The following is a 17,811-nucleotide window of genomic DNA, read 5'->3' as shown; positions in this document are numbered from 1 at the left end:
TCTTTATTTGAGCGAAATCGACGATTTCCTACGGTAGAAGTGCTCAGATGTTGCAGGTGAGTCTATAGCCGAAACGGCATCAAAATTCGTTAAGAAATGACAAAGTTACCGTTTTGGCCAAAATCGCATTTTAGCGAAAAAACTCGATTTTCAGTTAAGCGTCAAATCTTTATTTGAGCGAAATCGACGATTTCCTACGGTAGAAGTGCTCAGATGTTGCACGTGAGTCTATAGCCGAAACGGCATCAAAATTCGTTAAGAAATGACAAAGTTACCGTTTTGGCCAAAATCGCATTTTAGCGAAAAAACTCGATTTTCGGTTAAGCGTCAAATCTTTATTTCAGCGAAATCGACGATTTCCTACGGTAGAAGTGCTCAGATGTTGCACGTGAGTCTATAGCCGAAACGGCATCAAAATTCGTTAAGAAATGACAAAGTTACCGTTTTGGCCAAAATCGCATTTTAGCGAAAAAACTCGATTTTCGGTGTGTCAAATCTTTATTTTAGCGAAATCGACGATTTCCTACGGTAGAAGTGCTCAGATGTTGCACGTGAGTCTATAGCCGAAACGGCATCAAAATTCGTTAAGAAATGACAAAGTTACCGTTTTGGCCCAAATCGCATTTTAGCGAAAAAACTCGATTTTCGGTTAAGCGTCAAATCTTTATTTGAGCGAAATCGACGATTTCCTACGGTAGAAGTGCTCAGATGTTGCACGTGAGTCTATAGCCGAAACGGCATCAAAATTCGTTAAGAAATGACAAAGTTACCGTTTTGGCCCAAATCGCATTTTAGCGAAAAAACTCGATTTTCGGTTAAGCGTCAAATCTTTATTTGAGCGAAATCGACGATTTCCTACGGTAGAAGTGCTCAGATGTTGCACGTGAGTCTATAGCCGAAACGGCATCAAAATTCGTTAAGAAATGACAAAGTTACCGTTTTGGCCCAAATCGCATTTTAGCGAAAAAAGTCGATTTTCGGTGCGTCAAATCTTTATTTGAGCGAAATCGACGATTTCCTACGGTAGAAGTGCTCAGATGTTGCACGTGAGTCTATAGCCGAAACGGCATCAAAATTCGTTAAGAAATGACAAAGTTACCGTTTTGGCCAAAATCGCATTTTAGCGAAAAAAGTCGATTTTCGGTGCGTCAAATCTTTATTTGAGCGAAATCGACGATTTCCTACGGTAGAAGTGCTCAGATGTTGCACGTGAGTCTATAGCCGAAACGGCATCAAAATTCGTTAAGAAATGACAAAGTTACCGTTTTGGCCAAAATCGCATTTTAGCGAAAAAACTCGATTTTCAGTTAAGCGTCAAATCTTTATTTGAGCGAAATCGACGATTTCCTACGGTAGAAGTGCTCAGATGTTGCACGTGAGTCTATAGCCGAAACGGCATCAAAATTCGTTAAGAAATGACAAAGTTACCGTTTTGGCCAAAATCGCATTTTAGCGAAAAAAGTCGATTTTCGGTGCGTCAAATCTTTATTTGAGCGAAATCGACGATTTCCTACGGTAGAAGTGCTCAGATGTTGCAGGTGAGTCTATAGCCGAAACGGCATCAAAATTCGTTAAAAAATGACTAAGTTACCGTTTTGGCCAAAATCGCATTTTAGCGAAAAAACTCGATTTTCGGTTAAGCGTCAAATCTTTATTTGAGCGAAATCGACGATTTCCTACGGTAGAAGTGCTCAGATGTTGCACGTGAGTCTATAGCCGAAACGGCATCAAAATTCGTTAAGAAATGACAAAGTTACCGTTTTGGCCAAAATCGCATTTTAGCGAAAAAACTCGATTTTCGGGTACGGCAGACATAGGAAAAATGGCTGTGATCGAAAAATTTGTTTCGAAATCCGTTTCGAAAGCCCTAAATGTGTTTCGTGCGAAACAAATTTATTTCGAACTGATAAAATCGTTTCAACATAAATAATTTCTTTTTTTCACTTAACATTTTTTTCATTAAAATCGTTTCCAATTCAATAAATAGTTTTTTCATCTTAGCAGTTTTTTATGACAAATATGTTGCCAAGTTTTCGTAACAATTTTTTTAACACTAGATGATGACAAAGAGCATTTTTTGAAATCGCTAATCCAGCTAAAATTATTTGTATCAATTACGAAATTTGCTTTAGTCATTAAATCAGCTTCCAAGCCTTTTTCAAGTAACAACCGTGTTTTGAAAAACTGTTTCAAGAAACGATTTTTGCGTAAAAACGGTTTTAAAAAATAAATTTAATTGCAAAACCGTATCAAGAAACAAATTTATTTCTAAATCTGTTTTATTTGTTTCAAAACCGTTTCAAGAACAAATTTTTTTCATAAACCGTTTGACGAAAAGAATTTGATTTTAAAACTGTTTCAATAAATTGTAAAAAAGAACATAAACTAGAAAATAAATTTGATTGCAAAGTTTTTTCAAGAAACAAATTTGTTTCAAAGGCAGTTTGAAAAAATAATCATTATTATAAGACTGACAATATCGCGTTGTAAAACAAACGAAAGACAAAGCGTAATTTTTGCATAGAACAAATGTTTACAGGACCACATCAACTTTGCTTCAAAAACCCTTTTAAGAAACAGATTTGTTTTAAAAACCGTTTCACGAAACGCCTTTGCCTTAAAAAAATGTTTCAACAATTAAATTTATTTCTAAATCTGTTTTAAGAAACGTATTTGTTTCAAAACGTTTCGAAAAACAAATTTCTTCCACAAACCGTTTGACGAAAAGAATTTGATTTTAAAACTGTTTCAATAAATTGTAAAAAAGAACATAAACTAGCTTTATATTAAATACTGGCAATACCTGCTGGCAGGCGGCCTCCGTTAAAGCTTGCCCCTCAAATCCGACCATCACCTCGGCGAGTCTGTCGACCTTGTCCCATCCTGGGAGGCCACGCGCGTCGATGGCGGTGTCCGACTACAAGCAAAAAAAAAATATTAGGCCGTTGGTTACGAATTACGATGCGTTATGAAAAAGCAAATAAGTTGCGATATTTACCTTGTATCCGTCGTACCGGCCTGGAATGTCGAGAAACTCGAGACTGAAGTATTCTATGCCCGAATCGGCGTCCTCCAACAGCTCGTTCTCCGACGGAACGCTCTCGTTGGCCTCCGTCTTGAGACTTTCCACGACGCTGTGGAGACTGATGCCCGACTCGGTCAAAAGGTACTCGATCCCGATTTTCTCTCCCGTGTATTGGCCCGGCGGCCTGAAGGCGGAAAGCAGCGACCTGGTGTGCACAGCAGCAGAAAGACGGCTTGCGGCTTCCTGTAGCGCCACGTTGGAGCTGCGCATGACCGTCTTTTCGGGCCAGTCGACGGCGGCGTCGCGCCTGTCCGCATTCCACCTGGTGATGCCATCAAGCAAGTAGGCTTGGAAATTGGACCTGGACCCGCTCGCCGACGTTCCTGCAGTACAGAAAAATTGCTTTCAAACTTGACAAAAAAAGACAGAGCTGAAAAGACAAAGAACCCCGAGAAAAGCGGTAAAGCTTACCGGGTATGAACCGATTGAGGTGGAGATGAAAGCACTCCAACGAAGTCGAACCCCGTGCGCAGCGGTAGACGGGAAGTTTGACGTCCCCTTTGTTGAGGTTTCCCGTGAGGGTGTAAAGGGAAACACCCACGTCTTACCATTTTAAGGCGTGTTGTTGCCGATTGGGAATGCCTGGTTGCGACGATGTAAAAACTGACATTTGCTTCGTTTTCGTTGAATAAAACAAAGGCCCGAAGGAGGTTTTCGCGTTTTCGAAAGTCTTTTCAACTGAATATGGCAAATTAACGTTGGGTCGAGTCCGATTGCGACGGATATCGACAGGCTTGCAAAGAGAGCGAGAAGTCGGCGAAAATTGAGCGTTGAGGTGGGAAATTTTTTTCGACGACTTTGAGCAGCAAGACAAAGACGGGCGCGGTTTAAAGCAAGACAAAAGGGATGTCGTTTTGTCAGTCGATGGCGAAGGCCACACAGCTAGAAAGAAAGTTCACTCCAACTGCGTCATATGTTAAAAGAAACAAGGCGGCCGCGTGGGGTGGTTAGAGAGCGTTGCTAGGTCGAAGGCGGAATTCGCAGCTAATTGCGAAACGGGCAAAGTTTGTCGTTGAAAGAGAAAAAGAGAAACGAAACGGCGGCAAGAGCAGCAAGAGCAGCCAAGGCAAAGGTGTGAGCTGAGCGGGTTGTTACGTCACAGCGGACCCGGGAGTGGCGAGTTTCGTATCTCGCTATGCTTTAAAGGAAAAAAGGAGCTTTAGTATTGAAGGTTTGGGGCGAGCGAGGGAAAAGGCGGCTGAAACTTTACAAACCTTCAATTTAAAAAAAAAATGTCCAATTCTTTTCACAAATTCTCGGCACTAGTTAAAAAAATGTAAAAAATATATACCGAAAAAAACGTAGTTTTTCGATTTGAACGATCTCTTCGTAAGAGGCAAAAAATCAGATTATTGGGCGTTAACATAAAAACAGCCGCTTCAAAAGGTTGCCGCCGCCAACAAGCTTAAGCAACAAATTCTGTAACGAAAATGCGCTGATTTTGTTGGTAATGTTGTGTTTTTTGCTGTCACGTTTTGCTCATTTAAAATGAAAAAAAAAACAATATTTTGTTTATGTTTGTATTGGCGTGTTTTTTTATTGACATTATTGGCAGCAAGCAAGCTAGCTCGCTTGAAAAACAATATCCTATTACGTTGAAAAAGACGAGAAAAAAGCACGTGACACATTTGCCGCGAAACGCCACGCCGCTTGCCTTTTTCTTAGCATTGCGACATACCAACTTGACGGCACTCCGAGGACGCTGTGACGTCACAAGCAAGCTTCCTGTCAAACTGCTGTGTTGCAAAACTTTGCTTTTACAGCCGGTTTTGGAAAAGAAAAACAACTCGTTAGAATATAGACCAGTGGTTCCCAACGCATGGGTCGCGACCCAAAGTTGGGTCGCCTGATTATTTTGGGTGGTCGCTTGTTTTTCAGGCATATTGTATCTTTTCACAAAACTGGAAATCATAATCACAAAATAGGAACACTAAACAGCGAAACCGGCTGAAAGTTAAAGCTGTCACCCGGGAAAAATAATCTTCGTTTAGTTTTGCAGATGGCGAAAGGCGTGCTTGAAATTCAGCGTCCGTACATGAAACTTAAGACACTGCGCTGCAGATAGTCGAATTAAAATTTTCCCAAAATCATTCACACATATTTCATCGTATTCGATTAGTTTTTCGCCAGAAGTTAACGATTGCACACTAAGCGGTTCGCACTGGCGCTTGGCATGAGCGTCAACGACACACGTGATTGTTTTTGCTTGACGTCAAATTTTTCTGGTTAGTTTTTATAACATTATTAAAATCGCAATTGTATGACGTCATTATTTCAACTTGAAACACTTTTTTGTACTAAGCGCTTTACGACTCTCAGCGTAAAATCAAATGACAGCGCAACTATATAAAGTTAAATCAACTGTTGTTTCTCCAAACATCTCAGAATTTATGGCTTCAATTACTGTGTGAGTTTTAGGTTTCGAACATAAAAACTACTTCTGTTACAAGCGCGCTGCATGTTGAAGGCACGACCACAGGCGGCCGTGGTAACGCCAATTTGCGACTCTAAGCGTAAAATCGAATTATAGCACAACTATATAACCTAATCGAACAGTTGTTTCTCCAAACATCTCAGAATTTATGTCTTTAATTATTGTGTGAGTTTTAGGTTTTCAACTTGAAAACTACTTTTGTAACAAGCGCGCTTCTTAAGCATTTTGAAGTCTCGACCACAGGCGGCCGTGGTAACGCCAGTTTGCGACTCTAAGCGTAAACTCGAATTATAGCACAACTATATAACCTAATCGAACAGTTGTTTCTCCAAACATCTCAGAATTTATGTCTTTAATTATTGTGTGAGCTTTAGGTTTTCAACTTGAAAACTACTTTTGTAACAAGCGCGCTTCTTTAGCATTTTGGACGCTCGACCACAGGCGGCCGTGGTAACGCCAGTTTGCGACTCTAAGCGTAAACTCGAATTATAGCACAACTATATAACCTAATCGAACAGTTGTTTCTCCAAACATCTCAGAATTTATGTCTTTAATTATTGTGTGAGTTTTAGGTTTTCAACTTGAAAACTACTTTTGTAACAAGCGCGCTTCTTTAGCATTTTGGACGCTCGACCACAGGCGGCCGTGGTAACGCCAGTTTGCGACTCTAAGCGTAAACTCGAATTATAGCACAACTATATAACCTAATCGAACAGTTGTTTCTCCAAACATCTCAGAATTTATGTCTTTAATTATTGTGTGAGTTTTAGGTTTTCAACTTGAAAACTACTTTTGTAACAAGCGCGCTTCTTTAGCATTTTGGACGCTCGACCACAGGCGGCCGTGGTAACGCCAGTTTGCGACTCTAAGCGTAAACTCGAATTATAGCACAACTATATAACCTAATCGAACAGTTGTTTCTCCAAACATCTCAGAATTTATGTCTTTAATTATTGTGTGAGTTTTAGGTTTCGAACTTAAAAACTACTTCTGTAATAAGCGCGATTCATAAGCATTTTCTGGGCAAAAAGCCAGATTTTGAAATTTTGTGTCAAAAAAAACAAAACTGGCAAGCCTTGTACGAATGTCCATTCTGTCCTTTTTAAGTGTAAGTCTGTGGTTCGCACTTTTTTATATTACAATTACTTGATTGATTTATTTTTTGTATTCCGTAACTATAGAAATTACCGTGTAGGACCTGTTCCAAAGAGGAATCTGAAATATATTACTATATAGAATACAAAAAGAATATTCTAAATCAAAAAAAAAAATGTAACGGCCTAACAAAGCGGTTTGAAATGAGCCGCGTGCTGGGTTAAATTGCTTGGCAGGCCGGATGCCGTACGCGGGTTTTATTAAGTTTCAATAATTTCTATTTGCAGCAAAACAAACTTGAAGTTCGCATAGAAAAAGGTTGTAATAAAAAATTTACTGAACATATGTTTTTTTAAGGCCGGTCGGCGACAAAATTTCAGTTTTAACCGGTCCGCATTGTAAAATTTGCCGACCCCTGAGGTAAACGAACAGTTGTTTCTCCAAATATCTCAGAACAAATATTGTGAATGACAATTTTAGACCTCAAGTCAACAATATGTTTTTAATTAACAATGTACCATTGCCTATGTCGCAGACTAGATCGATGTACAATCCCCAAAGTAGCCGCTAACTTTACGTTCTCGAGCAAGACGTTAATTGGACAGTACGACAATCAGTATAAGGCAAACAGGAATGCACACCAAGTGCTCGCATAAGGCTAGGCTGCAACCCAGACGCAATTCAAAACGACATCGCACACAAAGATATCGCAATGAGCTGAGAAAACGACGGCTTCGAAATTTACACAATGTCCTATTCCCCAAGGAAAACCAAGTCGGCGGGTAGCCGATCTCAAAGTTGGGAAGTTTTAAATATCAGCCTGACGACCACAAAAAAGAGTAATTTTTGCTTAATAATTCCTTAATATTAAAAGCCGAGCATTCAAAAATATAAAAATTGCATTTTAGTTTTAGAATATTGGGAACGTGTCTATGCAACATTTGAACTGGGTTAGTAAAATATCGCATTTATTGCAGCGGCTTAAACTCTAAGCTCCTAAGAATCATCGTTTTCAGTGTCTAGAATACACGAAACGTAAATTTAAATGGGCACCGCCCGTACTCGCTGAAGGTTGTTCATACCACACCCCAGCCCCAGCCCCCCTAGGTTATTTGAGTTGCTGATCATCAATGGCGTATTCCGAGGAGGGCGGACCTTCCTTTTTGTAAGTGATATAATTCTTTTTTGGTTCGTTTTTGTCATGGTTTACAAACTCTCCGATGCGGCAATGTTTTTAATGGTAACGGGTCTTAAGCTATTGCGAAACCAATATAAAACGAAAAACGCCGTTTTAGCCTACGTCCTTTGTTTGGTCGACCGTAAACGCAGGATACTTTTTTCTCTTTCGTTATTGCTTCAGGGTGGATAAGAGAGTGCGTATTCGACAATTAAAAACGCTACGATAAACTTCTTTCTTTTTTATCTTGCTAAAAACGTCGAGTTAGGCAGCTCATCATCCTCGCTGTTCGCTGTCTGCGCTAATATCCAATGATGGTGTAACAACGGCATTTTTTTAACTGAAGCAGTTTCCTAAAAGGTAAACTGTTACTGTCTTGCACGTTTCCAAGTCGTGATTTTTATTTTATGATAATTATCACAATTTTTTCCCGGTAAGCATATTCTAAGACCACGTATTTAGTGTACAATTGACGCGACTTATTTTCCCTCGACAGCAGCTTGTATTTTGCTGACTTGGCATACTACTGCTTGCGCAGATGTTGCGCTAATCGTGACATAATAACACCCGGGAAAAATAATCTTCGTTTAGTTTTGCAGATGGCGAAATGCGTGCTTGAAACTCAGCGTCCGTATATGAAACTTAAGACACTGCGCTGCAGATAGTCGAATTAAAATTTTCCCAAAATCATTCACAAATATTTCACCGTATTCGTTTAGTTTAAGCTGGGCCGCAATCTTCGACTCGAGGGGGGTAAAGGGGGGAAAAGCCCAGCGGCGCAATAAGGCTGGGGGAAATCCTGCCGGCCAATTTTTTTAACGATTGGGGGAAGACGATCTTCTTTGTTCTTTACTCTAGCGCTCCGCTTTAAAAAAATTCATTTATTTTGCAAAATAATAATATTGTTTTTGTTTTTTTTTGGCAAAATGCGTTTTTTGGGCAAAAAATTGTTCTTTTTTTGCAAATTTTAGTTTTTTCTTGACAAAAAAATTGTCCATCTCGTTTTTTATGCAAAACAAAGTCTACTTTTGTGTATTGTTGTGCCTCGTGTATTAGGTATTTCTCCAAGCCCTATTTTATTCATGTCGCACGCAACAAAAAACACTTGTCATTCCTAAACCGCTGCAAATTTTTTCGACGGCTATTTTGATGACTCAAAAACTGCTCAATTCCCGCTACAAAGCCTGACTTAACCAACTGCGTAGCACCAAGGTTGTTTGTCGGAATATGCGAGGTTTTTAATGAATTCGGCAAAAATAACGCAACAAATCACGGCACACAGATACACATTGCGGGAACGAATACAGCATATAGAATACACAGTGCGGGGAAAAAATATAGCATATAGAGAATACACAGTGCTTTTTAATGAATTCGGCAAAAATAACGCAACAAATCACGGCACACAGATACACATTGCGGGAACGAATACAGCATATAGAATACACAGTGCGGGAAAAAATATAGCTTATAGAGAATACACAGTGCGGGAACACCAGGCAAGATACGAGAAAAAAACAGTGATATTGCGAATCAAAGGCACGTTAATTCAACGAAGCTGCCGGCGTGGCATCGGCAGCTTTGCGGGCTCGCCGCATATCGCGCTTTTGGGCCTGCCACTCCTTCAGCGGGATTTGCTCCGGCTCGTTTGGGCAGTACGCCTGACCGTAGTACTGCGAATGACCGGTGATCTTTACAGCGGCCAACCCGCACTTTTTGCAGTCGTACTGCTTGCTAGGCATCGCGGCGGGTTGCGGGAGGCCAAGGCGGGCGGCCTCGATTCACTGCTGCTTGCGGCGCCGGTCAACGGTGGTGCGCAACATGTATCTCGCGGCGGGGAGTTCTCTGGAAAATAAACAACAGTTGCACGTTAAGCATGATGAAAAAGTCTGCGATAGATAAGCACAAACACAACTGCACGCATAATTACCTGGCATATCGTTGGAAGTGGAAGCTGGACTTTGCGGAGGCGCCTGCCGCTTTCTGACGGCAGCAAGCCCGACCGTGTCTTCCGGATGGGGCAGTTGCAGGGTTGGCTGCGCTCACGGTGTCGGCGAGACCGGACGTCGCAGGATAGCGGGCAGCGATTCGGCGCTGATCGTTGTGGCCACAGGACACGGAGTACCCTGCAGCAACGTCTTCTGGGAGGAAAGCCGCGTCCGGTCCTTGTACCTAAGTACATGACAAGGGGTAAATTCACTGTTGTTTTAAGTAGTACAAATTACCAAAAACGCCACTCAACACTTGTTTACTGTCGTTTCGTTGACAGGAAGCAGTTGCAAGCCGGTCCGTTCGTACACGCGGCTGTTGATCAAGCTACGACGGAGCTCGTTGTACTTGATTACAACTGTCTTCCACTGCGACATCTAGTAGTGGCCGGACGTTGCTTTCGTCGGGGACATAGGGCGATCGCAGAGTTGCATGAAAATGGCCGACATGAGCCGAGAGTGCGAAAGCCGCTTCGCCACCGCTGGTGAACGCCCTGTCGCAAAAGGAAGGGTTAGGTAAAGCAACCAAGCAAAGGCAGCAGTGGCGCAAACCACAGGCACGTACCTGGCAGCCGTTTGCGCGCCGACGTGATGCGTCTTGCACTTGACGCGGCGGAACCTCCCGGTCGACGATTCGGGGAACTTTTGGGCAAATTTTAGTGGCCGCTTGTCCATTTCATCGAGGTCCTGCCACAACTCGACGATCTGCTGGCAGGCGGCCTCCGTTAAAGCTTGCCCCTCAAATCCGACCATCACTTCGGCGAGTCTGTCGACCTTGTCCCATCCTGGGAGGCCACGCGCGTCGACGGCGGTGTCCGACTGCAAGAAAAAAAATGATAAACCTTTGAACCGCCAAGCAGCATCTCTGCATTTTTATATTAGTGGATGGAATGAGCATTAAATTTGTACAACAGTTGTTGAACAAATTGTTAAGTTATACTTTATTAATACTTGAGCTTGTTAATATTTTAAGTTGTTGCTCTTTGTTTATATATGTTTTTAAACAACTATTAAATACCCCACCTTGAAAATCATTAAGTATAGCACTTATAAATATATATTTTGTTGTTTTTATTCATTTGTTCTCTTTATTACTAATCATCGCATACCTATTTTGGTTTGCATGAACACTTTCATTGTATTCAATATGCCCTTTTTTAAATTTTACTAATTTTTTTTGTATAATTAAATTGTTCACCTCACAAAATTTTGTGGAATTGATTTCGAAACATTGAATACTAGCCCTAAACACCTGCCCGAATAAACGGCAAAACGACTAAACTCCTTAAATTTAAACATCTTTGTTTTTCAACATTTTACATTTTCGCCCATTTTAGGTGTTTATAAATCCGCCGCACAGGCCTTACTGTTCAACCTGGGCTTGTTGCTTATGCTGCCAGGCATAATGAAATTCAATTTGCCTTTATGTGATGGAGGTCTGCAACCGAAATGTTATTCAATAATTGTTTTTTTGTCCAGAGCTTAGATATATTGAGTAGGTGTCACACATTAAAATGTTGACATTATGCACCTGCTGGATTAAAACTCAGTTATGTCTGTTGTCATGACAACCTGACACAGAACAAACACAGTACCTTGCAGTGCTATAAGAGTAATAATCTTTAACATTCTAAGAGACATATGCCTTTTCAAAAACGGTTTAGCAAAAAAACAATTCAATTGAACTTACCCAGAAGCATTTGGAAAATCGGCGCTGGTCTAGAATCCTACCACAAAGCGCATTATTTGGGTTAGGTTGCGGGTTAGCGTTTGGGTTAAGGTGGGTCAAGTATTATTATTAAATAAATAATATAATAATACTTGACCCACCCACACCCAAACGCTAACCCGCAACCTAACTCAATTTTGTGCGTTGATTTCATAACTGTGGTAGGATTCTAGACCAGCGCCGGAAAATCTTTATCCGATTCCATATCACAAAATAAGGCGGGCAATCATATAAATTAAGTTATAAAAGATAAAACAAAAAATTGCTGTTTTCAGACAGTTTTCAGACAAGCAGACAGCTTTCATTAACTTATGTCACATGTTATTTTGGCGCTCGTCTAGAATCCTACCACAACGAACATTATTTTGTTTAGGGTGCCGGTTAGCGTTTGGGTTTGGGTGAGTCCAGTAATAGTGTTAAACAATATTACTTGACCTACCCACACCCAAACACTAACCGACACCCTAACCCACATATTATGCATTGCTTAATAATCATTTCAACGTTGTGGTAGGATTCTAGACCAGCGCCGTTATTTTACACAGGAACAAAAACATACAGCATTACAAGCAATTTACAATTTTGCAAAGCAAACGAAGTTACTGCGCTTGCGACGATTTGAAACACAGAATACCAAGCATATTTTTTTTAGAATTGTTGAAGCAAACCTTCATAAACCTCTACTTAGCTTATCACAAATGTGCAACACTTTAAACTACAACTACACCAAGCACAAAGAACAAAAAAGTGTCATCATGAACAACATACAACTGTAACGCAGATTTGGGATAATCCTCTACCGCCAACTTGTGTTGGTCTTAAAAAAAAAAAGATTTTTTATTTAATTTATACAAAAGCATATAGAAAAACATGTCTGCGTTAATAGACAAGTACATAAACAAAGGGAAAATTTTTATTTTTTTTAGTAAACAAATTTTCTTGAAACAAATTTTTCTTGAAACGTTTTTCATTTTTTGATACCTAAAATTTGCTTCCTGCCGTATACAAGGAAATCGTCGATTTCGCTCAAATAAAGATTTGACGCTTAACTGAAAATCGAGTTTTTTCGCTGAAATGCGATTTTGGCCAAAACGGTAACTTTGTCATTTCTTAACGAATTTTGATGCCGTTTCGGCTATAGACTCACGTGCAACATCCGAGCACTTCTACCGTAGGAAATCGTCGATTTCGCTCAAATAAAGATTTGACGCTTAACTGAAAATCGACTTTTTTCGCTAAAATGCGATTTGGGCCAAAACGGTAACTTTGTCATTTCTTAACGAATTTTGATGCCGTTTCGGCTATAGACTCACGTGCAACATCTGAGCACTTCTACCGTAGGAAATCGTCGATTTCGCTCAAATAAAGATTTGACGCACCGAAAATCGACTTTTTTCGCTAAAATGCGATTTGGGCCAAAACGGTAACTTTGTCATTTCTTAACGAATTTTGATGCCGTTTCGGCTATAGACTCACGTGCAACATCTGAGCACTTCTACCGTAGGAAATCGTCGATTTCGCTCAAATAAAGATTTGACGCTTAACTGAAAATCGAGTTTTTTCGCTAAAATGCGATTTGGGCCAAAACGGTAACTTTGTCATTTCTTAACGAATTTTGATGCCGTTTCGGCTATAGACTCACGTGCAACATCTGAGCACTTCTACCGTAGGAAATCGTCGATTTCGCTCAAATAAAGATTTGACGCTTAACTGAAAATCGAGTTTTTTCGCTAAAATGCGATTTGGGCCAAAACGGTAACTTTGTCATTTCTTAACGAATTTTGATGCCGTTTCGGCTATAGACTCACGTGCAACATCTGAGCACTTCTACCGTAGGAAATCGTCGATTTCGCTCAAATAAAGATTTGACGCACCGAAAATCGACTTTTTTCGCTAAAATGCGATTTTGGCCAAAACGGTAACTTTGTCATTTCTTAACGAATTTTGATGCCGTTTCGGCTATAGACTCACGTGCAACATCTGAGCACTTCTACCGTAGGAAATCGTCGATTTCGCTCAAATAAAGATTTGACGCACCGAAAATCGACTTTTTTCGGTAAAATGCGATTTGGGCCAAAACGGTAACTTTGTCATTTCTTAACGAATTTTGATGCCGTTTCGGCTATAGACTCACGTGCAACATCTGAGCACTTCTACCGTAGGAAATCGTCGATTTCGCTCAAATAAAGATTTGACGCTTAACTGAAAATCGAGTTTTTTCGCTGAAATGCGATTTTGGCCAAAACGGTAACTTTGTCATTTCTTAACGAATTTTGATGCCGTTTCGGCTATAGACTCACGTGCAACATCCGAGCACTTCTACCGTAGGAAATCGTCGATTTCGCTCAAATAAAGATTTGACGCTTAACTGAAAATCGAGTTTTTTCGCTAAAATGCGATTTTGGCCAAAACGGTAACTTTGTCATTTCTTAACGAATTTTGATGCCGTTTCGGCTATAGACTCACGTGCAACATCTGAGCACTTCTACCGTAGGAAATCGTCGATTTCGTTCAAATAAAGATTTGACGCTAAACTGAAAATCGAGTTTTTTCGCTAAAATACGATTTTGGCCAAAACGGTAACTTTGTCATTTCTTAACGAATTTTGATGCCGTTTCGGCTATAGACTCACGTGCAACATCTGAGCACTTCTACCGTAGGAAATCGTCGATTTCGCTCAAATAAAGATTTGACGCTTAACTGAAAATCGAGTTTTTTCGCTAAAATGCGATTTTGGCCAAAACGGTAACTTTGTCATTTCTTAACGAATTTTGATGCCGTTTCGGCTATAGACTCACGTGCAACATCTGAGCACTTCTACCGTAGGAAATCGTCGATTTCGCTCAAATAAAGATTTGACGCACCGAAAATCGACTTTTTTCGCTAAAATGCGATTTGGGCCAAAACGGTAACTTTGTCATTTCTTAACGAATTTTGATGCCGTTTCGGCTATAGACTCACGTGCAACATCTGAGCACTTCTACCGTAGGAAATCGTCGATTTCGCTCAAATAAAGATTTGACGCACCGAAAATCGACTTTTTTCGCTAAAATGCGATTTGGGCCAAAACGGTAACTTTGTCATTTCTTAACGAATTTTGATGCCGTTTCGGCTATAGACTCACGTGCAACATCTGAGCACTTCTACCGTAGGAAATCGTCGATTTCGCTCAAATAAAGATTTGACGCTTAACTGAAAATCGAGTTTTTTCGCTAAAATGCGATTTTGGCCAAAACGGTAACTTTGTCATTTCTTAACGAATTTTGATGCCGTTTCGGCTATAGACTCACGTGCAACATCTGAGCACTTCTACCGTAGGAAATCGTCGATTTCGCTCAAATAAAGATTTGACGCTTAACTGAAAATCGAGTTTTTTCGCTAAAATGCGATTTTGGCCAAAACGGTAACTTTGTCATTTCTTAACGAATTTTGATGCCGTTTCGGCTATAGACTCACGTGCAACATCCGAGCACTTCTACCGTAGGAAATCGTCGATTTCGCTCAAATAAAGATTTGACGCTTAACTGAAAATCGAGTTTTTTCGCTAAAATGCGATTTTGGCCAAAACGGTAACTTTGTCATTTCTTAACGAATTTTGATGCCGTTTCGGCTATAGACTCACGTGCAACATCTGAGCACTTCTACCGTAGGAAATCGTCGATTTCGTTCAAATAAAGATTTGACGCTAAACTGAAAATCGAGTTTTTTCGCTAAAATACGATTTTGGCCAAAACGGTAACTTTGTCATTTCTTAACGAATTTTGATGCCGTTTCGGCTATAGACTCACGTGCAACATCTGAGCACTTCTACCGTAGGAAATCGTCGATTTCGCTCAAATAAAGATTTGACGCTTAACTGAAAATCAAGTTTTTTCGCTAAAATGCGATTTTGGCCAAAACGGTAACTTTGTCATTTCTTAACGAATTTTGATGCCGTTTCGGCTATAGACTCACGTGCAACATCTGAGCACTTCTACCGTAGGAAATCGTCGATTTCGCTCAAATAAAGATTTGACGCACCGAAAATCGACTTTTTTCGCTAAAATGCGATTTGGGCCAAAACGGTAACTTTGTCATTTCTTAACGAATTTTGATGCCGTTTCGGCTATAGACTCACGTGCAACATCTGAGCACTTCTACCGTAGGAAATCGTCGATTTCGCTCAAATAAAGATTTGACGCACCGAAAATCGACTTTTTTCGCTAAAATGCGATTTGGGCCAAAACGGTAACTTTGTCATTTCTTAACGAATTTTGATGCCGTTTCGGCTATAGACTCACGTGCAACATCTGAGCACTTCTACCGTAGGAAATCGTCGATTTCGCTCAAATAAAGATTTGACGCTTAACTGAAAATCGAGTTTTTTCGCTAAAATGCGATTTGGGCCAAAACGGTAACTTTGTCATTTCTTAACGAATTTTGATGCCGTTTCGGCTATAGACTCACGTGCAACATCTGAGCACTTCTACCGTAGGAAATCGTCGATTTCGCTCAAATAAAGATTTGACGCTTAACTGAAAATCGAGTTTTTTCGCTAAAATGCGATTTGGGCCAAAACGGTAACTTTGTCATTTCTTAACGAATTTTGATGCCGTTTCGGCTATAGACTCACGTGCAACATCTGAGCACTTCTACCGTAGGAAATCGTCGATTTCGCTCAAATAAAGATTTGACGCACCGAAAATCGACTTTTTTCGCTAAAATGCGATTTTGGCCAAAACGGTAACTTTGTCATTTCTTAACGAATTTTGATGCCGTTTCGGCTATAGACTCACGTGCAACATCTGAGCACTTCTACCGTAGGAAATCGTCGATTTCGCTCAAATAAAGATTTGACGCACCGAAAATCGACTTTTTTCGGTAAAATGCGATTTGGGCCAAAACGGTAACTTTGTCATTTCTTAACGAATTTTGATGCCGTTTCGGCTATAGACTCACGTGCAACATCTGAGCACTTCTACCGTAGGAAATCGTCGATTTCGCTCAAATAAAGATTTGACGCTTAACTGAAAATCGAGTTTTTTCGCTGAAATGCGATTTTGGCCAAAACGGTAACTTTGTCATTTCTTAACGAATTTTGATGCCGTTTCGGCTATAGACTCACGTGCAACATCCGAGCACTTCTACCGTAGGAAATCGTCGATTTCGCTCAAATAAAGATTTGACGCTTAACTGAAAATCGATTTTTTTCGCTAAAATGCGATTTTGGCCAAAACGGTAACTTTGTCATTTCTTAACGAATTTTGATGCCGTTTCGGCTATAGACTCACGTGCAACATCTGAGCACTTCTACCGTAGGAAATCGTCGATTTCGTTCAAATAAAGATTTGACGCTAAACTGAAAATCGAGTTTTTTCGCTAAAATACGATTTTGGCCAAAACGGTAACTTTGTCATTTCTTAACGAATTTTGATGCCGTTTCGGCTATAGACTCACGTGCAACATCTGAGCACTTCTACCGTAGGAAATCGTCGATTTCGCTCAAATAAAGATTTGACGCTTAACTGAAAATCGAGTTTTTTCGCTAAAATGCGATTTTGGCCAAAACGGTAACTTTGTCATTTCTTAACGAATTTTGATGCCGTTTCGGCTATAGACTCACGTGCAACATCTGAGCACTTCTACCGTAGGAAATCGTCGATTTCGCTCAAATAAAGATTTGACGCACCGAAAATCGACTTTTTTCGCTAAAATGCGATTTGGGCCAAAACGGTAACTTTGTCATTTCTTAACGAATTTTGATGCCGTTTCGGCTATAGACTCACGTGCAACATCTGAGCACTTCTACCGTAGGAAATCGTCGATTTCGCTCAAATAAAGATTTGACGCACCGAAAATCGACTTTTTTCGCTAAAATGCGATTTGGGCCAAAACGGTAACTTTGTCATTTCTTAACGAATTTTGATGCCGTTTCGGCTATAGACTCACGTGCAACATCTGAGCACTTCTACCGTAGGAAATCGTCGATTTCGCTCAAATAAAGATTTGACGCTTAACTGAAAATCGAGTTTTTTCGCTAAAATGCGATTTTGGCCAAAACGGTAACTTTGTCATTTCTTAACGAATTTTGATGCCGTTTCGGCTATAGACTCACGTGCAACATCTGAGCACTTCTACCGTAGGAAATCGTCGATTTCGCTCAAATAAAGATTTGACGCTTAACTGAAAATCGAGTTTTTTCGCTAAAATGCGATTTTGGCCAAAACGGTAACTTTGTCATTTCTTAACGAATTTTGATGCCGTTTCGGCTATAGACTCACGTGCAACATCTGAGCACTTCTACCGTAGGAAATCGTCGATTTC

At 40.3% G+C, this 17,811-nt stretch overlaps 1 protein-coding gene across 4 annotated transcripts; it reads right to left on the bottom strand.

Moving 5' to 3' along the window:
* Positions 1–9,124: 9,124 nt before the first annotated feature.
* On the bottom strand, positions 9,125–11,830 carry LOC146145122 (uncharacterized). Of its 4 annotated transcripts, none has more exons than XR_014498710.1 (5): positions 11,610–11,830; positions 11,470–11,506; positions 10,345–10,598; positions 10,034–10,273; positions 9,827–9,963 (listed from the first exon to the last, which is right to left on the bottom strand). XR_014498710.1 is itself a non-coding variant. In XM_083389980.1 (4 exons), exons 2-4 carry the CDS (start codon positions 10,155–10,157, stop codon positions 9,573–9,575), a joined length of 420 nt encoding a protein of 139 aa, XP_083246106.1. In that variant the 5' UTR covers positions 10,158–10,273; positions 10,345–10,952; the 3' UTR covers positions 9,125–9,572. The 4 variants fall into 4 exon arrangements, 2 of the variants coding, with proteins under 2 accessions (XP_083246106.1, XP_083246105.1); XR_014498711.1 differs by having other exon boundaries at positions 9,841–9,963; positions 10,044–10,273; XM_083389980.1 differs by lacking the exons at positions 11,470–11,506; positions 11,610–11,830 and adding an exon at positions 9,125–9,636 and having other exon boundaries at positions 9,722–9,963; positions 10,044–10,273; positions 10,345–10,952.
* Between the last annotated feature and the right edge of the window lie 5,981 nt (positions 11,831–17,811).

This window comes from Ascidiella aspersa, chromosome 5 (genome assembly GCF_963924565.1).
Source record: "Ascidiella aspersa chromosome 5, kaAscAspe10.2, whole genome shotgun sequence".
NCBI lineage: Eukaryota > Metazoa > Chordata > Ascidiacea > Phlebobranchia > Ascidiidae > Ascidiella > Ascidiella aspersa.
This window is presented reverse-complemented; position numbering and strand designations above follow the sequence as displayed.